The sequence below is a fragment of the Octodon degus genome, unplaced genomic scaffold (assembly GCF_000260255.1).
Source record: "Octodon degus isolate 3935 unplaced genomic scaffold, OctDeg1.0 scaffold00282, whole genome shotgun sequence".
Taxonomy (NCBI): Eukaryota; Metazoa; Chordata; class Mammalia; order Rodentia; family Octodontidae; genus Octodon; species Octodon degus.
In genome coordinates this window covers 1,205,603-1,224,951 of record NW_004524858.1, presented here as the reverse complement: position 1 = coordinate 1,224,951, position 19,349 = coordinate 1,205,603, and the positions used below count along the sequence as shown (strand labels likewise).

The following is a 19,349-nucleotide window of genomic DNA, read 5'->3' as shown; positions in this document are numbered from 1 at the left end:
GTCCCCGACTCTGCACTCATGTGTCCTCCTGCACCGTGTCCAGGCAACGGAGGCTCACTGCCACTCCTGAGCCCTAGTGCAGAGGCTTGTGTCGCTTGGAGGGACATGGAGCACAGACCCTAGGCCTTCTTCCAGGGTGGCAGAAATCGCCCCTGCCCTCAGCTGTGGGCTCTGAGGGACCCAAGCACTTGGTCCCCGGAGCCCAGGGGTTATTGAGGCACAGCTTCGTCCCCTCCGGAGTCTCAAGAGGCCCCTGGGCCAGGCGTGGGTAGAGCTTGAGTTTGGGGACAGATGACGGTTCTGTAGGCCTCTTGGTCCCACAAGACTTCTAACCTCTGGTCAGGGCCTGCACCCTGCAAAGGCTCTGTTAGTCACTAGTGGAGCCCGCACCCGGAAGGGCACACAAGCCATGAAGTCTTCGCCCCGACCTCCACACGCCCCAAGTGCCCTTGGGTCCCCAGGAATCGGCGGGGGCCCCGCAAGCGCCTGCGCGCTAGTCCCCTGCCTGTCCCGGAGGCGGTTGTGAAAGTGGCGCAGCCGCTCCGCGGCGCCTCGTGAGGTCCAGGGCTGGTCCCAATCCTAGGCTACAGCCGGCTTTGGAGACCGGGATCCCGCGAGGCTGCGCCCGGGCTCTCTGCTGCCTCCCTGTCTCCCCTCTCCCCACTGCGAGCCCTCCCGAACGTCTGGCCCGAAGCGAGCTAGCCTCGATTCGGCTTGCTCTGCGTGTCTCTGGTGAGCCTCCCTCAAGCTCGGGCTGGCCTCGAGTATCGCCTCCGCTTCCCGGGTCCTGGGTGTACGCGCCGCGCCCGGCTCCTCAGCTCTTTCCTCACCTGGAGAGCTCAAGAAAGTCCCCTCCTAGGGACCCAAGGCGCCGCCCGCCCCCAACCTCAGCCAGGCTGTCCCCATCTCGCCGTTGCCCCTGGACTGGCTGCTGGGTCCCTGAGGGATGGCCCGCGGAGGAAAGTCAGCCCTGCACTGCGCGCTCGCGATCGAAGGGCCATTTGCCCACCCCTTCATCCCTCCGCGTGCTTTTGAGGTGCGCCTTAGTTCTGAAGGACATCCCCTATCTCCCTTCTCCGGTTGGCTGTGGTGTGGCCCAGCCTGGAGAAATGTTGACAGGAGTGGAGAGAGAAGCAGGCCGCCCTGCAGCGAGGAGCCTCGGGTGCCACCGAGGAGCTGAGGCGGCTGGAAGAGGCCGCAGGGGCATCCTTCAGCCCTAGGACCCAGGACGCTGAGGGCCCAGCGGGGACCCGAACCTCCAGAGGTGACAGCTCCTAGGCTTCTGAACTTCACGCTCCCCTCGTGGTCTCCAAAACTCCTGGCTCCTGACTCGCAGGGACCCTATACAATGACGACCGGCTGCCAAAGCCAACAACACGAATGGAGACTTTGGGCCCATTCCAAACTTCCCCAGGGCCGGGATGTATCCCAGCGACACAGCATCTGTCTGGCGAGCGCAAGGTCCTCAGTTCAATTCCCGGTCCAAAAAATAAAAATAAACTATTTCCCAGAGCCGTCCCATCCCTCTTTAGAGGTGAGAAAACCGAGGCCCGAGAGAAGCAAAGAATCCCTCCCTTCCTGTTTCCCCACTCAGGATCTGAGCCCCTGTGCCTCCCCAGCAGGGGACACCCCTCCCAGTGTCAGGCAGAAAGTAAGTCCGGGTGCCATTTAGGGAATCTGCAACCCTAACGCTAACAGGACCAGGTCCTGTGAAGAGTGAGCTCCCCGTCGCCCCGGGTAGACAAGCACAGTCGAGCGAAGCCAAAGGGGGCCGGCGGTGAGGAACAAGGATGAGGACTGGGGTGGCCTCCCCATGGTCCCCAGGCAGTGGCCACACGGTGGCCTCTCCCAACTCGACTGTCCCAGCCCGGAAAGGGTGCAGGTCGCGCCGCCTCTTGGGCTGGGGGCGGAGCCGCGCTGACCCGGAGCCCAATAAATCCGCAGCCCCGACCCGCCGCTGCCAGCCCCACCGCGCGGGTCTGTTGTGCACGCCCAGCACTGCGCCGCCCGAGGGGACAGACGGCGGGGACAGAAGGCGACGCCTAGGAGGCCCAGCAAGCCCGGTCCTTCAGCTCCTAGCACCGATGCCAGCCGCCGAGGCGGGGGCTCCGGCCACCTTCGGTGCCTTGGACTACGGCGTCTTCGCGCTGATGCTGCTGGTGTCCACCGGCATCGGGCTGTGGGTGGCGCTGGCGCGCGGCGGGCAGCGCAGCGCCGACGACTTCTTCACTGGCGGCCGAAGGCTGGGGGCGCTACCCGTGGGGCTGTCGCTGGCCGCTAGCTTCATGTCGGCTGTGCAGGTGCTGGGGGTCCCGGCCGAGGCGGCGCGCTACGGCCTCAAGTTCCTGTGGATGTGCGTGGGCCAGGCGCTGTGCTCGACGCTCACGGCCGCGCTCTTCCTGCCGGTCTTCTACCGCTTGGGCCTCACCAGCACCTACGAGGTACGCGGGCTCCCGACTGCTAACCAGAGGAGGAAGGCGCTGGTGCCGGGCCGGGCCGGGCGTGCACTTGCCTGCCCCGCGCGCGCCCCGACGGGCGCCCGCAGCCCGAGCCCCAGGCAGCTCCGCCTCCCTTACCTTAAGCGAGGGGTCATTGCAAGATCTTGCTCTGGGACAGAGAGTGAAGCTGCCAGAGGTGTGTCCGGTATACGGCAGGCGCCAGTGGTACCGGCCGTGGGCATGGGGTGCAGTGGAAGGCGGAACACACGCAGCTCAGAAGCGCCCGTGGGCTGGTGATGGAGGGCGAGAATGAGGGGGCGGAGAGGGGCCCCATAGTCTCGGGCCTCGGCGACCCCTTGTCGGCTGCTCCTCTTCCAGTACCTGGAGATGCGCTTCAACCGCTCCGTGCGCCTCTGCGGGACGCTGCAGTACCTGCTGGCCACGGTGAGCTGCCTCGGCCCCGCCTCCGCTCTATCCTGCCCAGGGCCAAACCGCGCCCACATTACTTCTAGCTCCGCCCACAGCAAGCTCAATCATTCGGACCACGCCCCTACTCAGCTCACCCTGCTCAAGCACAGCTCACCTTTCTCCAGGCTTCGCCCCATTGGCTCCGCCCACAAACTATCCTGTCACTCAGGCCCCGCCCATCCATCTCGGCTCCGCCCATACCTTGCTCTGGTCCCGCCCCTTGCTGCCCTACCGCCCGCCCTCTCTCCCCAGGTGCTTTACACCGGTATTGTAATCTACGCGCCTGCGCTCATCCTGAACCAAGGTTTGGCAGGGGGAGATCTGGGCAGGGGTCCCGGTAGAAAAGGGCCCATGGCGAGAACACCCTCATGGGTGGTTTCTGCTTTTGCAGTGACCGGCTTGGATATCTGGGCGTCGCTCCTGTCCACCGGAATCATCTGCACCTTCTACACGACTGTAGTGAGTGGCCCGGACACACCCTGGCAGGGACGGGCTCGGTTTGTCTTAGTAGGGCAAGGGATCTGAAAATGAAGTGCTGAGACTGAAGGATGTGCCAGCTTCAGGTGTCGCTGGATCAAGGGCTCCCACTACTTTATCCCGTCCGTCTTGGCTCTCTGGACTCCAAGGGCTCAGGGCTGATTTCCCGCTGCAAGAAGAGCTGGCTCGAGCCCCGGGTTGGCAAAACTCCCAAGTGGCTAGAGCCCGCCGGAGCGCCAGCCCGGTGGGCAGGTCCTGCTATTCCAGGCAGATGCTGGGGGGGAGGGGGGAGCGGGGCTCTTCCAAAGAAAACTCCAGAGCCGGGGCGTAGGGAAGCTGCGACTGGAAGGCCTGAAGGGTCAAAATGACGCGGAGTGACAATGACCATCATGATGCCAGAGCGTGGAGATCCTCTCTGAGCATTTGTGGGAGCACTTGTACTCCACGCTCTTCCAAATCTTCATCACATCGATTTCTTTAATCCTAACAACAGGGTGGGTCCTACTGTCCACATTTTACAGGCAGAAAGGCATAGATCGCAACCTCTGCTAGCAGCCACGCTGGGTCAGCCCCCTCTGCCCGCTGTCCTGTCCTGCACAAATGTGCGGCCTCTCTCCCACAGGGTGGCATGAAGGCCGTGGTGTGGACCGACGTGTTCCAGGTGGTGGTGATGCTGAGCGGCTTCTGGGCCATCCTTGTCCGCGGAGCCTTGCTCCTGGGTGGACCCCAGCAAGTGCTCAGCCTGGCCCGGAATCGCTCCCGGATCAACCTGTTGGAGTGAGTAAATTCAGAGGGGGCTAGGGTGTGAGGCGAAGGGCTGTCATGCCAGCACCCTGGGAGGCTGAGACAGAAAGATGGTGAGATCTAGCCCAGCAAATCCCAGCCCTTAGCGATTTAGGGAAATCCTGCCTCAAAAAATAAAAAGGCTTGGAGATGTAGCTAAGCATGAAGGCCTTGGGCTCCATGCCCAGTACTGCAAAATTAAATAGGGGGGCACAGGGTAAACAAGATGCCCTTGTCTCTGAGCTGACTGAGCAGAGAAAGAATGGTTTGAAACTCAATGAAAAAATAAATAAATAAAATAAAATAAAAACGTGGCAAGCTACTCACCCTTCAAAACCTACTCTGAAAGTCCCTTAAGGTCCTGGGGTCCCTGGGAAGGTAATCAGTATCACATCCTCCCATGCACTGTCACCACTCAGCTTTGACCCTGACCCTCGAAGCCGCTACACATTCTGGACCTTCGTGGTGGGTGGCACGCTGGTGTGGCTCTCCATGTATGGCGTGAACCAGGCACAGGTGCAGCGCTACATAGCCTGCAGCACGGAGCGGAAGGCCAAGCTGTGAGTGTCTGGGGAAAAAGGGACGCTTCCGAGACACCTTTGCTGTCCTCCTCCCCTACCTGAGCCTCTCCTGCCCCCAGGGCTGTCCTCATCAACCAGCTGGGCCTCTTCCTGATCGTGATCAGCGCTGCCTGCTGTGGCATCGTCATGTTCGTATTCTACAGCGACTGTGACCCTCTCCTCACCGGACGCATCTCTGCCCCAGACCAGGTGAGCCCCACCCCCACGCCCGCGCCCCATGCTTTAATCAGAGCTGGGGCTCATACAGTAATTAACACAAACCAAAAGACCACTACCCGCCCCACCTGTCCGGACCGGGGACGGCGTAGACAGAAACGGGGGGGGGGGGCGGCGACCCAGAGCCTCCCTTCCCGCCCCAGTATATGCCTCTGTTCGTGCTGGACATCTTCGAGGACCTGCCCGGCGTGCCCGGGCTCTTCCTGGCCTGTGCCTACAGCGGGACCCTCAGGTAGGGGCGGCTCGGGGTGCGAGGGGGTGGGGAGGGCGCGCCCGCCCCGGCTGAGGCCCCTTCCCGCGCAGCACGGCGTCCACCAGCATCAACGCCATGGCTGCGGTGACCGTGGAGGACCTCATCAGGCCGCGCCTGCCCGGCCTAGCGCCCCGCCGGCTCATGCTCATCTCCAAGGGCCTGTGTGAGTGGGGGCACCCTGGCGGGGGTCCGGAGCACCGCGCCCGCTGACGCTCCCATTTCCGCAGCGCTGGTCTACGGCTCGGCTTGCCTCACGGTGGCCGCCCTGTCCTCCCTGCTAGGGGGCGGCGTCCTGCAGGTGAGCCCCAGGTGTGGCTGGGGGGCGGGCGGCGGGACCCCGAAACCAGTGTCTTCAAGGGAAGGAAGGGCCCTGGCCAGGGGAAAACTGAGGCACAGGGGAGTGTCCGGCCCCGCCGCGGCCTTCCTCAGGTCGCCCTCTCCTCCTTGCCCCGGCAGGGCTCCTTCACCGTCATGGGCGTCATCAGCGGCCCGCTGCTCGGAGCCTTCGCGCTGGGAATGTTCCTACCCGCTTGCAATGCTCCGGTGAGGGGGCGGGGCAATGCGTGCTGGGGGCGGGGCATCGCGAGGCGGACAATATGAATGGATGAGCGCGAGGTGGGCAGGGCGATGGGCAAGGACACGGCCCCGCCCCTCACCCTGGCCCCGCCCCAGGGCGTTCTCTTCGGGTTGGGCTCGGGCTTCTTGATCTCCCTCTGGGTGGCCTTGGGCGCCACACTGTACCCGCCCAGCGAGCAGACCATGGGCGTCCTGACGTCTTCGGCTGCAGGCTGTGTGGTTCCCTCCAGCAATGCCTCAGTCCTTCTGGACCCACTTCCCACTCTCAACATCTCCAGGTGAGCAACAAGTGTGAGTGTGGGGCAGGCTCAAGAAGCGCCCACAGAGATGGGAGATAGATCAACAGCACAAGCCCAAGGTCATGAGTTGGACCCAAAAGATTAAATAAAGGATCCCTGCGCAGGGGAGCAGTGGTCCTGGTGGGGAGCAACAGGTGCAAAGGCCCTGTGGCCAGAGCTGGCCTCTGCAGTGAGCTGGGATGGCTGGGACCGAGGCTGCGTTGGAGGCACTGTGCAGCCAGGGGAACTTGATCCTCTTCGGTTCATATAATTCATAGGCTATAAAATTAACCAAGAAAGGGGGGTGTTGCAGGAGCGAAGGTGCAGTCCAGGGGCAGAACTCTTGCCTGGCACACAGGACGCCCTGGCTCAATTCCTAGCACCGCAGTGAGAGGGGCGTGCACGGCTGTAGTAAACTCAGTAGATTAAGGTGAAGATTGACACTTTCTAGCTCAAGAACTCCTCAGCACCCCAAAAGAGCCCTCGCCCCATTAGCAGCCACCTTCCATTTCCACTTCCTCCAGCCCCCGGCAGCCACTAGGCCATTCAAGGGTCACCCGTGGTCACAGTGTGGTCACTGCTTTGGTGAATTTTTAACTGTGTATATTTAGTTTTGTAAGATAAGGCTCACCGTGCAGCCAGGGCTGGCCTCTTAACTCTCAGTGATCCTCCTGCCTCAGCCCCCTGAATGCTGAGATGACAGGCTTAGGCTCCAGCTCCGCGGAGGACCTGGGGCGGCCGGCCCTGGCTGACAGCTTCTACTCTATTTCCTACCTGTACTACGGAGCCCTGGGCACACTCATCACCATGCTGTTGGGCGCCCTGGTCAGCTACCTGACAGGTGAGACGGATGTTGGCATTCTCCCCTCCTGGGCCCCTCCCATGCAGAGAGCAGAGCCTTGCCCTCCGCCACCACCTGCTGTCACCCTCAGGACAGCCCTGCAGCTATCATTTTTGGACAGCACAGAGCCACCCAGGGCCCCCCAGCCAGGTGCCAGACTGAGGTGGGGCGTGGCCGCAGCGCTGTCCGCGGTGCTGAAGTGGTCTGTCCCCTGGGAAGCGGCCACTGTGCGCTCCTGGGGATTTCCCAAGGCTACAAAGAAACAGAAACACACATGGAGCTGGGCGTGGTGGTGCCTGCCTGTTATCTCAGCACTCACGAGGCTGAGGTAGGATTGCTGCGAGTTCGAGGCCAGCCTGGCCTACACAGCAGGACTTGGTCTCCAAAAAAAAACCAAAACACACACAATAAAAGACTTGAAATTCCCCAGGCTTTTACTCAACCCTCCTAGGTGCTGGTTACCATTCCAGTAATCAGGGAAACATCCAGACAATGACTTTTTACAGTCCTTCACGGTGCAGAGGGGGGAACTGAGGCTCAGAGGGGGGCAGGAGATACAGGAGCAGGGATGAGAGTACATCCTGCCCCGGGCCAGTCTCCCAGCACCACAGCCGCTCACCACACTCCTCTACCTGTCCCTCAGGCCCCACGAAGCGCAGCGCCCTGGGTCCTGGGCTGCTGTGGTGGGACCTCGAACGGCAAACAGCATCAGTGGCCCCCAGGGAGGAAGTGGGCACCGTGGATGATGGCCTGGTAAAGGTGAGTCCCTGTGGGCCACCAAGCAAGGGACAGCAAGGTGGCTTGGGGGTGGCTGTCTCCGGGAGGGCTGTGTGTGTGCAGATTGTGCCAAGACTCTCCTTCATCCAGTGGGATGCCCCAGATGGCAGCCGTTCATCTCCCACAGTTACTGGGTTTTGTTTTATGTGACAGGGTGTCACGGTGTCCTCAGGCTGGTCTCAAACTTGTGGCACTGCTCCTGCCTCAGCCTCTTGAGTGTTATGGCATCACACCTGGGGTTGTTTGTTTCTTTTACAATTTCTTCCAATCTATAGCAAGGAAACAGGTTTGCCCTAGGGTATTGATCCAAAGTCTCTTCTGAAAATAAATGTACTAAACTTGAAGTCCAGCCAAGTTGGAGGAAGTCTTACATAAGAAACCCCACAGGGCCAAAGGCTCGCGGCCAGAGCCATGTGACTGCTGAGCAGTTGCCTCAAATCTGGGCCACGGTGGGTCTGATGCCCCCTGGTGGGGAAGATGAAAATAAAGGGGGCCGCGCCCAGCAGGTGGAGCAGTGTGAGGGCGGGGCTCACAGAGGCGCCAGCGCCGGGCAGGACAGACTGTGCAGAAGCCCCGTAGGCAGGGACAGTTGGCGGGGGCAGCACAGGGCGGGTGCAAAGGCCCTGCGGCAGAGTCTTTAAAGCTGCTTCCCAGGACCAGGGAGATAGCTCAGAGGAATAAGTGCTTGCCTGGCAAGTCCAAGGTCCTGAGTTCGATCCCTGGTACCACCAAAAAAAAAAAAAAAAAAGTAAAAATAAATGAGTAAGGGTGTCTCCCACTGCTACACACGGTCTTCTATTTCCTTCTCCCTTCTCCTCCTCCTTCTTTTCTTTGCAAAGCTGAGAACTGAACTCAGTGCACGATAGGCAATCTGTGTAGCACTGAGATACATTCCTGGCCCTTATTTTAGTTTTTAAAGACAGCATCTCACTATGTTGCTAAACTGCCTGGGTTTAAGAATAAATAAAAACAGAAAATAAATTGTCCGGGTTCGCTCAAAATTTGCAGTTCTGCTGACTCAGCCTCCTAGAGTGCTGGCACTATAAGCCCTGAAACACCACGTCAGCTTCCACTCTTTTTCAAACTGACTCATAGCTCAGGTTTGTCTTGAGCTTGCCATCCTCCTGCCTCAGCCTCCTGTGTACCTGGGGTTACTGTGACTGATATCCTACTGGCTTCCAAGTCCTCAGGGTCCCGGTTTGGGACAGAACAGGCACAGAGAAGAAATAGGCCTCTGATAGGTTCCTTTGCTCTCTCCTCCCCCAGAGTCCGGGAGAAATAACTGCAGGAGCCAAAAGCGCCCCCGACTTCCAGCCCATCGAGGAGGACCACCAGCTCTTCCTGCAGAGCCAGGAGAAAGGGTCCGGTCGCTGGGCGCCCAGCAGCGGCAAGGGTCGGGACCTGGACCGAGAGACCAATCTCTGAGGGCAGGGACAGCACCTGGGACGGACCTTTGGATGGCCCAATCCCAGGCCACAGTCAGCGGCCTCACACTCCTATTGGTTGAACAACATTCCTATGCAAATAAGCGTGGACAAGCATAGTCTCCGCCCTTGGGAGGCGAGGCCCCGCCCCTGGAAATCACTGTGCAGCCCCTGGGTTGGGAGGAAGAGAAGGCCCTGGAAGCTTCCAGCTGTGGCTCCCATTGCCTTCTGGGAAGACCCACAGTGTTGCAACCCCCCACCAAATTCATTGAAAACCTCAGAAACGCAGGTGTCCTTGGCTAAGTTAAAGGTTATACTGCAACAGGGTTATACTGCATTCCAAAGGCAAATGCTGCTGAAGAGGGCTGGGGTCTAGCTCAGTGGGAAGCGCTGGCCGAGGGGATTGTGCGAGGCTCAGACTTGCATCCCAGCCCTGCCGAGCCTAAATGGAGACAGTGGACCAGGCGCGCACGGCGGTCACGCCTGTCATCCCAGCACTGGGGGCTAGGCAGGAGGCACAGCAAGTGTGAGGCCAGCCAGGACTACACAAGACCCTGTCTCAAACCAAACAAAAGAAATGAAAACAAAATGTGGAGGAGAAGCAGAGGCCTGCACAGAGGAAAAGCAAAGCAAGTCGCAAGCAGAAGTTAAGCAACAAGTCAAAAGTCAGGAAATTCCGGGGGTTGCCAGCAGCCACCGGGAGCTGGAGGAGGTTGGGACTAAGTTGACACCTTGACTTTGAGCTTCTGATTCCTGAACTCCCAGAGAACTCTGTGTTGTTTTCTGCTGCCCAGCCAATGGCAGTTCTAGTAGCAACAAAAACTCATACTCACCTCCTGACCCAGCCCCTGCCACCTCAAACATGTTTTTTCCTTTCTCAGTAGTATTCCACTGCCTGGATGGGTGGACCTCTGTGTTGTTCCCTGCTGTTGGTGATTAGAAATAAAATTGTTACACACATTCGCACAGAAAGTCTGTATTTTGGGGACCAGGGAGATGGCTAGGTGGACTAACTGCTTCCCGGGCAAGCGCAAGGGCCTGAGTTCAATCCCCGGTTCCGCCAAAAGAAAGGGAAAAAAAGTCTGTATTTGAACATGGCCCTTGTTTTTACCTTGTTTTGTGTTTCTCTATGATACTGAGAACGGAACCCAAGGAGCGCTGAACTAAATCCCCAGCCCTTTTTTTAATTTTGAGACAGTGTTTTACTAAATTCTTCCTGCCCAGGGCCGGCGAGATGGCTCAGAGGACTAAGCACCTGCTTAGGCAAGCACAGGGACCAGGGTTTGATCTCTGGCACCACATGCCACGCTGCTCCCACTCCCAGGTGCCCTAAACCAGCCACTGAGACCAGGTGTGGTGGTGCATGCCTGTAATCCCAGCGCTGGGAAGGCTGAAAAACAGGAGGATCACTATGAGTCCAAGCTGCATAGTGAGACCCTGCACAAAATACATATAAATAAGTTCCTCCTGCCCCAGCCTCCCACAGGGCTGAGATGACAGGTGTGTGCCACAGCACCACACATCATATGTTTAACTTGTCAACAGTTCAGAGCAGAACATTTTCAGTGGTTGTCATGGCCAGAGGTGGCAGCGCACACCTGTCATCCCAGCACTCAGGAGGCTGAGGCACAGGGATCTTTGCAAGTTCAAGGGCAGCCTGGGCTACAAAGTGAGCTCGAGGCCAGCCTGAGCTGAATAGTGAGACCCTGTCTCAAAAACAAAAAAGAAATAAATAACCGGCTGTTGTGAGGGAGCACCCAACAGTTTCCAGGCCTGAGCAGCTCACGCGGACTGTGCAGACTGGTAGTGTGCAGTCTGGTGTGTGCAGTACCTCTTGCTGAGTTCTGGCTGGAGTGTGACTGCTGAATCGTGGTGGTGTCACTGACCATGGCCAAAGCCCAAGGACAGCAGCTCGGCCTCCCGAGACCGCCTCCCGAGACCGCCTCCCCGTCTGCCCACCACCAGCGCTAGGTACAATTTCCTTCACTTTTCCCACCCCACAAGGGAGACCCCATCAGCTCCTGAGGTGTCACTAAGCCTGCCCCTCAAGCTCCACCCCCAGCGAAAATCCATACACCAGTGACCCTTTGTCTCAGGTCCCCACTCACCCTGCCATCGATCTACCTGGGGATTGAACTCAGGCCCTTGCACTCGCCAGGCAAATGCTTATTTTACTGAGCCATCTCCCTGGCCCCTTATTATCTTTTTAGTCTTTTATTTTATTTTTTGGTACCAGGATGGAACTTGGCCTTGCCAGGCAGGCCCTTAAACTGCTGAGCTATTTCCTCGGCCTCTAGTCTTTATTTTTTAAAAGCAGTTTCATATTTACAGTAAGTGAAGCATGAGGGCCAGAGGGCTCCATACTCTCCCTCTTTTCTACCCCTGCCTCAGCATCCCCCGTGCTTAACACCCCTCATTGAAGTGCTGTTTATGAGAATTGGTGAGGAAATGCTGTTAGTGTTGAGATAGGGTCTCGCCATGTAGCCCAGACTAGTCTCACACTCACGGCGACCCTCCTGCATCAGCCTGCGTGCTGAGATGACGGGCGAGCACCACCTTGCCCGGCTTCAGTCCCCTCCTCCTGTCAGTGCCCAGCACCTCTCTTAGGACTAAGGCTGGCCCTGGCCAGGCCAAGCTCCGGTTCTCCAGTCTGCATTTTAAGCAATCAGAAGCAGGTGCAGAAAGTGACTTGGTATCTCTCCTGCTTCATCTTTTTCCAAGGCCGCCTCTCCCTGGCTCTTTACAACAACACCCCACGGCCCCAACGAGTTGTCCTTTCCAGCAGAGCTGAATTCCTCTTGCAAATATTTTCCTTAGCCTCTTCCTGTGTGAGGCTCCTGACCTGGCATCTCTGTGCCCTGCAGCTGAGCCGCGTGTGTGCAGGAATTCCGGAGCTTTGCAGCCGCCTTCGGGCCTTTGCTGCTCGCTCTAACTGGCCGGGCTGGAGGCTGCCTGGCTCCCCGGGGAGCCTGGCATCCCCCGCTGAACCTGTGAACTCCTGCTCCTTGTGGTGCTCCTCAGAGCCCAGGACCCAGTGGGAAGCCAGGCAGGGCTCAGCTGCATGAGGCTGGGGCAGGAAGAGGGGTCACAGGTGCAGGGGCCACAGATGTGCCTGTGTGAGAGGAGGGAGGGGGCCCCATGCACCCCACACTGCCCAGTCTGGGTCTCTGCCACAGGATGAGGCTGGCCTCTCCCAAACTGACTGCCCCTCAGGCTTTGCCTGCTCACCCAGCAGGGTGGATCCTGGTGACATGGCTGTGTGACCCACAGCAGGCCACTGGTCCTCTCCGGGCCACCTGTGCAAGCTCTTAATCGTAACCTAGGAAGTGTGGCTCAGTCCCTCAGCAGCAAAAGCCCACCCCTCCCTCACGCTGTGCAGCACCTGCCTGACATGCACAAGGCTCCGGGTTCCAGCGCCAAAAACAACACACAATAGAGTACATTGCCAGGTGTGGTGGTCCTCACCCATAGGCGCAACGTCCAGGAGGCTGAGGCAGGAGGGTGCCAGTGTGACCCAGCAGCCCCCTCCTCGTGTTTGCAGCAATAAGGGAAAACACGGACGCGAGCGGGAGCAGGAACAGCGCTGCCTTTCCCGGAGCGCGGGTGCCCGGGGAGGCGCTTTTCCTGCTGTGCGCGCACGCATGGGCTCCGGGCCCCAGGCGTGGGGTGGAGCTACCTGCACTGGCCTCCCCTCCTGTCCCCAATTCCAGCCCTTGGGGGTCCCCGGACTCCGGATTCCCCGTGGCCCCGGGCTTTGCGGCCTGGCACGGCGCTCTCACACCTGCGTGGCTCCCTGGTGCCCGCCGCGGGGTCCACCTGGGTACACGCAGTGAGCCCCGCCCTCGGCCTGCCCCCTCCCCTCTCAGAGTTCTGGGTTGATGTGGGGAAAGGGGCGGCAGATTGCGGTTATCAGGGCGCAGTGGGACCTGCCTGGGCCACCAGAGCCACCAGAATGCTGTCAGCGGGGTGGAGGGCAAACAATGCCTAAGCCTCTTCAGTCCCGCGGGGCTTAGTCACGGGCCCCGCCCGGGTCCCCCCAGCCTACCGCGCCCTCCACCGCCTGCACACCAAGGCGAGGCGCGGCCGCTCATCCAGTCCTTGCTCAAACATTTGTTTTCAAGGCAAGACGCCTGCAGGGGCCCTCGCCCTCCAGGCTGCCTCAGGTCCCAGGGCCTGGCCAGCTCCCCAGGAGCCCGTGTCCCCCAGAGGACCCAGGCGCCGCCCCGCCAGCACGAGGGCGAGGGCGAGCACGACAGCAAAGAGGCCAGGTAGAGGCCATGTGCAAGAGCGACCCGAGCTGGGCGAGCGGGGCACGTCTGTTGTCTCACTCTCGGGAGGCCAAGGCAGGTGGACCGCAAGGGCAGACCCCCGCCCCCAGTTTAGGAGACCGAAAGCAGAAACACAAAAACAGAGCGTCCTCGCACCGCACACCTGTAATCCCAGCACTCTGGGAGGCTGAGGCGAAAGAATGGCGGGTTCAAGCCCAGCTCAGGCAACTTATCAACTCAGAGAAACCTCACCTCAAAGTAAGAAAAGGGCTGGGGATGTCACTCAGAGCTGCGGCCCGGGTTCCATTCCCTCGCCTGGTTGGTGGGGGATAATCTCACAAGAAGTTGCAAAACCAGCAGAGTAATGTGCGGGGGTGTGTCCGCCTTCCATCACAGTCACAGATCTGCAGAGAAGGGCCGGCCAGATAGCTCAGCAGATTAAAGTGTCTGCTCAGGCAGAGGAAGGGGCTGGCGGTTCCATCCCCAGTGTTCCAGCAAATGAGACTGGGCCTGTGGTGGTGCGCCCCTGCAATCCCAGCGCTTGGGAGGCTGAAAAGAGGATCACTACAAGTCCAGTCTGTGTAGTGAGCCCCTGTAGACCCTGCACTAAATACATTTATTATTTTTTTAATTCTTTTTTTATTTTTTTTATTTTTTTTATTTTTTTATTCTCTTGCGGTACCAGGGATTGAACTCAGGACCTTGTGCTTGCCAGGCAAGCACTTATTCTACTGAGCTATCTCCCCGGCCCACTAAATACATTTAAATAATAAAATTAAGAATTTTTTTTAAATCCTTGGCAGTGCTGCCTCAGCCTCCTGCACCACCACACCCTACTTGGCTGTTCTTTGTGCATCTCAGTTAGATGCCAGTTTGTCTGCATAGTCACAAAGGTGGGGCCCGGCAGGGGCTCCGTGGAGACCCTCAGGCTAATGGCTTTCTGCTTACTTAATAAATAAGAACTCTGGAGCCAAAACCAGACAAAAAAAGACAGCAAATGTGCAGCTGGGCAGCCGCCCCTTTCTCTCCTCAGGCTGCCCTCCACTCCACAGGGCTTCTTCTCAGTTCCTCCATCTCTGTGTGTCCCCCATTTGCTCCTTGTCTTGTGGTTACAAAACAGCTGCTGTAGCACCAGATGTCACATTCACATCCAAGGAAGAGGGGATAATGAGGGGGCCCTACCGCATTGCCCCTTTATCTGGAGAGGAAAAGTTGCACTATGATCTCTATGATACACTGTCCACTGGGGCAGCCCAGATGGAGCGGGGACAGTGAAGAAAAGCTGTCATGGTCCTGCAGACCTAATCTCGGCGTGGGCAGCTGGTGCCACCTGAGTGGGAGTGCGCAGCAGGTGCACGAGCCAGGGCAGCTGGAGGCCGGGCTGCAGCTCGATGGTGCAGCACTGCTTAGCCTGCAGAAGGCCCTGGCTTTCACCCCAGCACCAAAACAAGGAAGGTGATGCACGCCGGCTATCCCAGCACTCAGGAGGCTGAGGTAGGAGGGTTGCTGCAACTTCAGGATCAGCCTGGGCTACAAAGTGAGCTCAAGGCCAACCTGAGCTGCACAGCGAGACCCTGCCTCAAAAAGAAAAAGAAGAGGGCCGGGGAGTTGGCTCATTGGAATAAACGCTTCCCTGGCAAGCACAAGGGCCTGAGTTCAATCGCCAGTTCCACAAAAAAAAAAAAAAAAAAAAGAAAGAAAGAAAAGAAAAGAAAAAACAAAAATGGAAAAAGGAAAGAAGGGCCCTTAGCAGGTGTGTTGGTGCTGGTGCTCACCTGTAATCTCAGCACTCAAGAGGCTGAGGCAGGAGGATCACCAGAAGTTCAAGGCCAGCCTGGGCTACACAGTAAGGCCCCTACCTCAAAAGCAGAGAGAAGGAAAGAAGAAAAACAAGTGCAAATGGGCTGAGGGTGTTGCTCAGAGCTGAGGGTGTCAGCTCAGGGCTGAGGCTCCACAGTTCAACCCTTAGAGCTGCAAGAGAGACGGAAAGGGAGCCGGGAAACCTCCCCGGGGGGTCCCACCCCGGCCGACTGCGCTGCGCAGGGAAGCAGTCCGCCTGGGTCTTGGCCCGGGGCCTGGTCTCCGTGTGACCCGTGGCACTGTGTCTTGCAGAGCCGTGCTCACAGTGTAAAATCCCCCTCGGTGGCTTCAAGGAAATCACCGCTGGGAAGTGAACTGAAACTGGTTTGTTGGGTTCCAGGGAGCAGCGTGTGTCCTCCCAAGAGCAGGACGCGCGGGCCAGGCTGGCTGGCATGGCCGCCTCCGCAGCTGTGAGGCCTGGGTGCGCCGGGGGCCTCGGGGCTGGCCTTCAGTCCTTCGGGACGGTGCCGAGTGACCCCGGTTCTCGGGCGGCTCGGGTAGGAGGCTCTCGTGATGAGGCCAGCCTGGACAGTTTAGCAGCCTACAGAAACCAGCTCTGGAAGGGACGAGGGCCAAGGGTGCGCTCAGCGGTGCCTGCCGAGCACGCGCCAAAGAAATAAATACATACATACAAACAAAATAAAAGGCCTCACATCTAAGAACACAGCAACGCTTGCAGCAAAGGTGACCCCAACAGTTGCCCCGCCGCGGCGCTGTCGGGCCCTCTGACCACACCAGGGCTCCGGAGCAGAAGCACCCCGACCCCACCCAGCGCGCTCTGCTCCGCGCAGGGCGAGCGCTCAGGGCTGCGACCACGACATCGCCCAGATGTGTCCACGGCGGAAACGCGCGCCGCCCCGCTGGGCCGATTCTTTCGCCGACCTAAAAATGGATCCCAAGGCCTTCACACTAAGCTACATCCCCGGGCTTTTGGGTTTTCGCTTATTTATTAATTTATTGTGTGGGGCAGGGCCTCACCCTGTAGCCCAGGCTCGCCTCAAGCTCCCAGAGGGCCTCCTCCCTCAGCCTCCTGAGTATGAGGCCCACAGGGTGTGGCACTCCCCCACCCCCCTACCCCCACCGCACCCCACACACCCCGGCTTCGAGTCTGCCCTTTGCTGTTTGGATTTGGAGACTGGGGCTCAGGGAACCCTGCTCCAGTCTCCTGCGTAGCTGGGATTACACACATGTTTTCACCACTCCAGACCATAAATCTTACCTGGTTTTTGTTTTGTTTTTAATCTTAAAGAACTTCTATTGTGATAGATAGAACCCAGGGCCTCACACCCGCTAGGCTGTGCTCCCACTGAGCCCCAGTCAGCTCTGCCTTCTTCATTAAACAAAAAAGGGCTTTGGGGGTCTTCAGTCTGGAAAATAATTTCTCTTTTGAGATGGGTTTCACTATGTAGTTCAGGCTGGCCTTGAACTCACAGCGACCTCCTGCCTCAGCCGTGGAGTGCGGGTTCACAGGCCTGTGCCCCTGAGCACGGCTACCAACTTCCTTTGGAGCTACTTCACACACTAATTGCCGTGGTCCGGCTTGGCTGGATTTCTTTCCACTGGAAAAATGCACGGCTATGTGCAGAAGGTCTTTATATTAGCAGGTTATATAGAACCCATTTAGACACACAGACAATCTCACTGTGTAGCCCGGACTGGTCTCACGCTCACAGCGATCCTCCTGCCTCAGCCTCCCAAGCGAGGGGACAACAGGTGTGGGCCACCTGCTCCTGCAGGCTCTTTCAAGACAGCCAAAGAGAGGGCTGGGGTCACTCAGCAGTTGAGTTTTTGTGATACTTCAAGACCCCGGGGTCCCCCTCCAGCACCCCAAAAATAAGAAATAAGAAAGCAATAAATGTCCATCTTAATGCTCCTAATGGCAACTTTACTAATAAACAAGTTAAACTGTAATTTGTCATGGCAGCAAACAAATTCGGTACGGAGAACTTGCCATCTTGATAGCCCTAATGACTTTCATACAAAACAAACACACTTATATCCTTTATCTTGTATCAATATTTGTAGTTCTCTGAAATTATTCTGTTGGCTTCTTCCAACCACTTATCTTATCATCCTTAACCAAGGATTAGATTTTTCATCTCTCTTTCTTTCCAGTTATGACAGAAGACTATAAAGGCCTAGCCATTTTCTCCCATGGTCACTAAATTATATAAATTTACAAGTATCCAATAACAAAAATACATACACTACCCAGGCCTACCATGCCGGCCCCACCCCCGGGGCTCACTGAGACAGCAATTGAGACTGGGCGTGGTGGTGCGCCTGTAATCCCAGCTCTTGGGAGGCTGTAAACAGGCGGATCACTATGAGTCCAATCTAGTAGTGAGACCCTGAACACCCTGTGGACCCTTCCCTAAAAACACACTATATATATACACATACATATCAGCAGCGGCATATCAGTAAAAATTTTGGCTGTCATGGAGAGGAAAGGGGCTCCAGACCGAAAACCACACACGCATGAATCTACATGGCCCACAGGGTGTGAGGGTACACACCTGTCATCCCAGCACTTGGGAGGCTGAGGCAGGAGGATTGCAGCAAGCTGAAGATCAGCCTGGGCTACACAAGCAAGTTCAAGGCGACCAGAACTACATAGCAAGACGCTGTCTCAAAAAATTTTAAAAAAAGAAAAATTTCATTAACTGAAAACCTAGGGCCAGCCAGATAGCTCAGCAGATTAAAGCGCCCATTATGGGCAGACACAGGTACCAGGGGTTCAATCCCCGAGTGTGTGCCGGTCCCGGCGCAGAGAAGACTGAGCAGGTAGTGAGACGGGGTGTGGCGGCACGTGCCTGTAATCCCAGCGCATGGTAGGCTGAAAACAGCAGGATCACCACGAGTCCCATCTGTGTAGTGAGACTCCATAATAAATACATTAAAGAAATAAAACAAACAAACAAACAAATGAGGGACCAGAGAGATATGTCAGAGGCATAAGCACCTAGCTGGCAAGCACAAGGATGTGAGTTCGATCCTCCAGCCCACATGGCATGTGGTCTCAGTCCCGGATGCCAGCACTCACCGTGCGGCCCCAGAACCAGGCGTGGTGGTGCACAACTGTAATCCCAGCACTCAGGAGGTTGAGCCAGGAGGATCTCTGCCAGTTCAGGAACAGCCTGGAGGATACAAGTGAATGAAAGGCCAGCCTGCACACCTATAATATTCAATAACGGAACTTAGAAAAAATGGGGTATACCGATGAATGTCCATTTTGTATCTGTGTATTCAAAGAGGTTGGGATAGATATATAGTTGCATTCTCTTAATGAATAGAATGATTTGTTCTAATGGTGTTTGTAAATAGGATCACAAGTCCACATCTTGTACAGCAATTAACCACTAAGAAGAATATATGCAGTGTATTATTTGTTGAAACTATACTTCCGATTTGATTTGAAACTGTCTCATTGCTGTTTATCAATAAAACTTTGAAAAAAAATAAAAAATAAAAAAAAGAAAGGCCAGCCTGAACACATAGTGAGACCCTGTCTCAAAAAAGAAAGAAAGACTAAATAAATCAATAAGTCAATAACACCAAAAAACAAAAAGATGCTGGGCATGAGCCCCAGGCATGTGTAACCCATGCCTTAGAGCCCTCTGACCCCACCTTGCCATTGAGCCCCACCCCATCACTAGACCCAGCCCCATCACCCTCCACATCCCTACCTGGGCCTTTTTCTGGTCAGGGAGGCCAGGACAGCTCAGGTGGAGGCCATGGCACAGGCAGGACAGTGCCTGGGATCTGCAGAAAGGAGCTGGTGTGGGCAGAGGGCAAATAGGACGCGGAAAGCAGACGCAGGGAGCAGAAACAGAGGCCCGTGCATGCCTTGTGGCTCTGGGGACTCGGGGGCAGTGCTGGGGCACAGGGGCGCAGGGGTCTGCTTCGGGTCCACCAGTGTCGTCCAGGCTGTCCAGGAGAACAAGGCCCAAGTTGCCTCAGGGACCTCCAAGTCCCTCCACAGGGCCCTCTTCCCTAGGCAGCACACAGCCACCTGTCCCCAGGGGGCACACCGAGGCCCAGGAAGCCGAGGCAGGAGGGTCTCCAGCACAGCGGGGACACAGAACTGATTGCCGACTAAAGCAGCA

At 57.5% G+C, this 19,349-nt stretch overlaps 1 protein-coding gene across 1 annotated transcript; it reads left to right on the top strand.

Annotated features, from left to right (window-relative positions):
* Positions 1-1,993: 1,993 nt before the first annotated feature.
* On the top strand, positions 1,994-9,620 carry Slc5a5 (solute carrier family 5 member 5). The gene is made up of 15 exons (XM_023707215.1): positions 1,994-2,441; positions 2,817-2,882; positions 3,159-3,210; positions 3,298-3,365; positions 4,006-4,160; positions 4,586-4,726; positions 4,807-4,936; positions 5,107-5,195; positions 5,267-5,379; positions 5,444-5,514; positions 5,673-5,759; positions 5,889-6,070; positions 6,751-6,911; positions 7,555-7,670; positions 8,955-9,620. Exons 1-15 carry the CDS (start codon positions 2,085-2,087, stop codon positions 9,111-9,113), a joined length of 1,947 nt encoding a protein of 648 aa, XP_023562983.1. The 5' UTR covers positions 1,994-2,084; the 3' UTR covers positions 9,114-9,620.
* Positions 9,621-19,349: the final 9,729 nt, after the last annotated feature.